At 51.3% G+C, this 6,002-nt stretch overlaps 1 protein-coding gene across 1 annotated transcript; it reads right to left on the reverse strand.

Moving 5' to 3' along the window:
* Window positions 1–3,702: 3,702 nt before the first annotated feature.
* On the reverse strand, window positions 3,703–5,821 carry kat8 (K(lysine) acetyltransferase 8; the record flags this gene model as incomplete). The annotated part of the gene is given in 8 exon segments (XM_014000245.1): window positions 3,703–3,853; window positions 4,017–4,110; window positions 4,186–4,326; window positions 4,400–4,489; window positions 4,647–4,811; window positions 4,888–4,941; window positions 5,489–5,667; window positions 5,747–5,821. Coding segments are annotated over 8 exon segments (949 nt in total), but the record flags the coding sequence as incomplete, so codon positions are not given.
* Between the last annotated feature and the right edge of the window lie 181 nt (window positions 5,822–6,002).

Below are 6,002 nucleotides of genomic sequence, written 5' to 3' on the forward strand. Positions count from 1 at the left end.
ATATGGGCACCAGTGACCCACGCAACCCTGAAAAGGAAGAAGCGTGTACAGAAAATGGATGGATGGATGTTTTATTATTGACRTAATTTATTATTAACGAGGCAGCGACTGGCGGGGCTTCATAAACAGGATTGCAACCAGTTGACTCATGGACAATGACCGATCCATCTCGGAGGTCTGCGCCCCCTCCTGTACCTCTTATGGAGCGCCAGAGCCCGGGCACAAGACCAGCCYGCAGACCGGCCCCGAACCAGGRGGACCAGACTGGAGCCCAGATTTCCTGCTCCTTGTGGGCAGCTCAGCCAGGCCGCAGTCCCCCCAGGCCTTCAAGAGGCCAGAGGGGCCGCAGGTGATGCTTTAAGGCCGGCAGTTGGATATTTTACTCCGGAACAGCTCAGCAGCTGGGCTACCCACACCCCAGATTCGTGGGTGCTTTCTACGGCGTCCCAGGGGTAGCGCCTTCAGTTCCRACGCTGGCCTCCAATCCCAGTCCGGGCCAGAATGACTATCATTCGCAACCCGGCGAAGGCGCAGGCACTGAATCAAGAAATCTGTACCTCGCTGGCCAAGGGAGCTATACTGCCTGTGAACCCCCTGCAGGATTCAGGGGGCTTTTATTCAAAGTATTTCCTTATCCCGAAGAAAACCGGGGGTCTACATCCAGTCTTGGATCTCAGGGGCCTCAATGCATWCCTGAAGGTCATACCTTTTCACATGCTAACCACCAAGGAGGTGTTGCAGGCAATTTATCCAGGCGAYTGGTTCACATCCATCGACTGCACGGATGCTTATTTTCATTTCCCAAATGCTACGTCTCATTGGTGGTTTCTTCGTTTCACTTTCCAAGGGAAGCATTTTCAGTTCAGGSTCTTGCCATTCTGCCTTTCCCTGTCTCCCAGGGTGTTCACCTGGTGTGTCGCAGCAGCCCTGTCCCCCCTGCAAGCTCAGGGGATAATGATTTTTCCATACCTGGACGATTGGCTCATTTGTGCAGCCTCTCGCAGCCAGGTTGTCAGAGACACTCTGAGGGTGCTAGAGCATGTGGAGCACCTGGGTCTACAGGTGAACACAAAAAAAGAGCAGTTTGGTTCCGGCACAGGAAACAAATTTTCTAGGGATTACCCTGAGTTCCATCAAAATGATTGCATGCCCGTCGCTCCAGCRGGTCGACAGCATTCTGGACATGCTTCAGAAGTTCAGGCGCTGCAAAGCACAGCCTTTTGTGCTGTATCTTTGCCTGTTAGGCATGCTCACAGCCGCATCCAACRTGGTGCCCCAAGGGCTGCTATCATTGCACCCCCTTCAAAGATGGCTAAACAGCTCAAGCCTGGACCCCACCAGGCAGACATACAGGCTCAGGAGACTTCGGGTCACGCCTCAGTCTCTTCRATCCCTGTCCCAGTGGAGAAATAGGTCGTTCATAACGACGGGGGTTCCACTGGGCTCCCTCCTCCTGTGTCGACAGGAGGTAGTGTATACCTACGCATCCTTCATAGGGTGGGGTGCGACCTGGCAAGACCGGACGATTTAAGGGGTGTAGTCCCAGAAACAGGCCAGAGAGCATATCAATGTCCTGGAGTTGCAATCTGTATTTCTAGCCCTTCAGGGCTTTCTACTGGGCCTGCAAGGCCAACATGTACTGGTGCGGTCAGACAACACCTCTGTTGTCTTTCATATAAATCATCGGGGGGGACCAGGTCAAAGAAACTGTTGTGTTTGACCCAGCATCTGCTGACCTGGGCAGCTCCGCACTTCGCCAGCCTCAGGGCAGCCTACATCCAGGGACCACAGAACACAAGTGTAGGTTTTCTGTCCCGTCAGAGGCCACTGCCGGGAGAATGGAAGCTCCACCCAGAGGTAGTGGACCACATCTGGAGAGTCTTCGACAGGGCAGAGGTGGACCTCTTTRCCTCCAGGGAAGCAGTTCATTACCCCCTTTGGTTCTCCCTAGTGGACGAAGCCAACCCTCTGGGGTGCGATCCACTGGCAAACAACTGAGCCCAGACCCTTCTTTATGCCTTCCCCCCCGTCAGTCTCATTTTTCCAACTCTTCTGAGGGTTCTCCAGGAGGGCCACAAGGTTCTCTTGGTGGCCCCCTTTTGGCCAGCGAGGACTTGGTTTCCTCTGCTGTACAGGCTTTGCTCCAGCTTGTCGATGCGCCTCCTCTCCAGGAGGGATCCGGGTTCTCCACCCCGACCCAGATCAGCTCCAGCTATGGGTCTGGCCCCTACAAGGACCGGTTCCACTTTCTCAAAGTATGCTGGAGAAGTAGGAGAAACGATGGCTAATGTATGGGCACCGTCCACCCGTGCTGCCTACGCTAACAGGTGGGCGATCTTTGAAAACTGGTGTCACAAAGGACAGGACCTGGTACAGTGTTCAGTCTCTGACATACTGACCTTCCTGCAAGGATTACTGGATCGGGGACGGTCTCCGTCCACCTTAAAAGTATATGTGGCTGCTATTTCCTGTTGGCATGTGGGGCTGAATGGCTGTCCAGTGGGCCAGAACAAGACATTGTTCAATTTTTAAATGGTGCTAGGCACCTGCATCCACCAAGCCAGCCTATGGCACYGGCTTGGGACCTTTCTTTGGTGCTTAAGGGTCTCCGGTCACCCCCGTTTGAGCCCCTAACATCRGTAGACCTCAAAAGGCTCTCATTAAAGACGGCCTTCCTTTTGGTCATGGCCTCTGCAAAGCATGTGGGCGAATTGCAGGCTCTATCTATAGCTGAGCCATGCTGTTGGTGGAACTCTGACGGCTCAGGTGTGACACTATGGCCTGATGTTCCTTTTACCCCTAAGGTGGCAGTGGTGGTAGGTGATACACAGCTGCTTCAGCTCGCCCGTTTTAACACTGGGACCCCCTCGGAGCCTCTGTGTCCCGTTGGTGCTCTGGAGGCGTATGTGAGATCCACAGCACCTTTCTGAAAGACACAATCTTTTTGTTTGCTATGCAGGCCCTCTGAAAGGGCAGGCCCTTTCTAAGCAGCGACTCTCACACTGGGTCGTGGGGCTAATCACTGTCTTACGCCTCGATGGGTCAATCGCTTCCAGAGGGTGTGAAGAGCCATTCCACAAGGGGCCTGATGACCTCGTGGGTCTCCATGACTGGAGTGCCGCTGGACATCATAGGCAGTGCGGCCTCCTGGACATCACCAAGCACCTTTGCTCRGTTCTACAGAGTGAATGTGGCRGTGCCCCATCCCYTGCAAAATATTCTGCAGCAGCTTCCTCCTGTATCCCAGTGAGGTGAGAGGTGCTGTGGGTTTTACAGATTCCTCGTGACGTTGTTGACATRAGTCATCCAGTGCTTGAAGCACCGCCTCTGGTGGKCAGTAGGRATGAAATAKAACAAATGTTACAATTGTAACTACRGGTCTATGAATCCCTACTGACCGCCAGAGGTAGGGATTCATAGACCCGTAGTTACAGCTGTAAATTTCCATCTGTGTTTACCGCTTTAGTCTGCAGGGTGGCTCTGGTATCCATTCAATACAACTGTAATTTCCCCTGAGGATTAATAAAGTATCATCATCATTTCATTTCATTTTTCAGGTGTCTTTGCATGAGCTATGTTAGCATAATCAGCTTTGTTAGCTGCATTAGATAAGTTAGCAGAATTAGCCTTGAAAGCTACATTAGCACGTTTCCGYGGAGCAATAGCAGTCCTTGGTATAAACAGGTGTTTCTGAGCGCTCACCTAAGGTCTTTGATGGACAGTGTTCCTCTGAAGTCCCTCAGGATCTCTAGGAGGACCCAGGACCAGTAACTCCTGTAGCTCAGCTTGCCCAGATCAGACAGAGGCTTCTCTGGAGAACCCACTGTGTTCTCCAGCTTGGACAGCTCATAACCTGAAACACAGGAAATTCATGATAATCTGAAAGAATTCTCCCTCAKAGAAAGATTATTTTCTTTTGGTATTTCAGAAATAAACATAGGGGTAAGGCTCATTAAGACACGTTAGATGTTTATAACTCATGAACGGACTGTTGTATTGTTCACACTCCAACGTACTGAAAGCTATGAGGAACTTCCCGTAGCCTCGGCGTTGGTACGGTGGCAGTGTGAGAATACACGCCACGTTGTTCCCATCTGGAGACTCTTTCTCCTGGAAAACAAGGACTCACAGTCAGAGCTGTGACTGGCCCACTCTGCTGCAGAATGTTCTGGCTGGGAGACGAACTTTAGAGAAGTAGCCGACGATGTGCGCKCCCTGTTTGTTGACTTCAGTCAGGATGTAGAAGATGAACGGCTCCACGTCAAAATAAAGGGTTTTATGGTCTAAAAACAGTTTGGCTAATAGACAAAGATTCTGACAGTAGATCTGCAGGCAGACAGAAGCAAACGATCACTAAATGTTTCTGTGACACACCACCTACAGCAGCAGGTGAGCTCACCTTGTGGTCCCGCCCATCCACCTCGAACACAGAGATGTTACTTCTTCTGTAAATCTCTTTTCCTGGAGGCTGCCTCCACTGACAGTGAGACTGAGGAGGAAAGGGTTAAACATCTGTTGAATGAGTCCTCTTTATGTCCACACAGGAAGTGTTCTGCACATGTTCCCTGCAGGTAAGACACTGACTAACAACACAATCATCAGTTAACTGATCTTCATCACATTGCAGGTATTTGGCGAGGACCCACCAGGTGAAACCTGAAGGTCTTCTCGTACTTCATGTACTTCAGGCAGTACTCGCAGAYCCACAGCTTGGGCTGTTTGCCGTAGTCTTCAGGGAACGGGGAGAAGTACCAGGCGTCGATCTCAAAGTTTCCGATCTGGATCTTATCCACATATTTGACTTTGGTGATCTGACAGGAAGTAGAGGGCCGTGTTAGCATGTGAGCTACCTGCATCAGAAGGTTTAAAGCAGGTAAGATCACTCACCGCCTCGTGCTCCTTCTCCAGGGCTGCTGTGGTCGGGTCCATTTCTGCGTACGTCTGGATTCAAACACAAGCCTGTTACATGACTGCACAACCACAAACATCTGCACCTCCTGTTACACCACTGCACAACCACAAACATCTGCACCTCCTGTTACACCACTGCACAACCACAAACATCTGCACCTCCTGTTACATCACTGCACAACCACAAACATCTGCACCTCCTGTTACACCACTGCACAACCACAAACATCTGCACCTCCTGTTAGACCACTGCACAACCACAAACATCTGCACCTCCTGTCAGACCACTGCACAACCACAAACATCTGCACCTCCTGTCAGACCACTGCACAACCACAAACATCTGCACCTCCTGTTACACCACTGTACAACCACAAACATCTGCACCTCCTGTTACATCACTGCACAACCACAAACATCTGCACCTCCTGTTACACCACTGCACAACCACAAACATCTGCACCTCCTGTTACATCACTGCACAACCACAAACATCTGCACCTCCTGTTACACCACTGCACAACCACAAACATCTGCACCTCCTGTTACATCACTGCACAACCACAAACATCTGCACCTTCTGCACGTGGTTGATCTCGTCGTGCTTCCTCTTCTGGTTGCGAGTGATCTTCCTCTCAGGCTGCTCGCCCAGATCTCCAACACCTCCGACCTCTGTGCTCTTCCTCACGGCGTCTTTCACAGTCTTGGTGAGAGCCAGGCGAGTCTTCCCCACCCACTCATCCAGCCTCCTGTTGACTGCAGACCAGAATCAGAGACCCTCTGAAGACCAGCAGCATGAACAGAGAACAGGTGTGGACAGGAAACCAGTACTTACAGCCCACATAGTGAACGTAGAACTCCTCCCGACCCTCCTGCTCGTTGAGCCGGGACTGGATCACCTCCGCTGTGTCTGCAAGACATGTCCACATCTGTCCTTAAACATGTCCACATCTGTCCTAAAACATGTCCACATCTGTCTTTATACACGTCCACATCTGTCCTTTAAACACGTCCACATCTGTCTTTAAACGTGTCCACATCTGTCCTTTAAACTCGTCCACATCTGTCCTTTAAACTCGTCCACATCTGTC

The sequence above is a fragment of the Austrofundulus limnaeus genome, unplaced genomic scaffold (assembly GCF_001266775.1).
Source record: "Austrofundulus limnaeus strain Quisiro unplaced genomic scaffold, Austrofundulus_limnaeus-1.0 Scaffold2850, whole genome shotgun sequence".
NCBI classification, from domain to species: domain Eukaryota; kingdom Metazoa; phylum Chordata; class Actinopteri; order Cyprinodontiformes; family Rivulidae; genus Austrofundulus; species Austrofundulus limnaeus.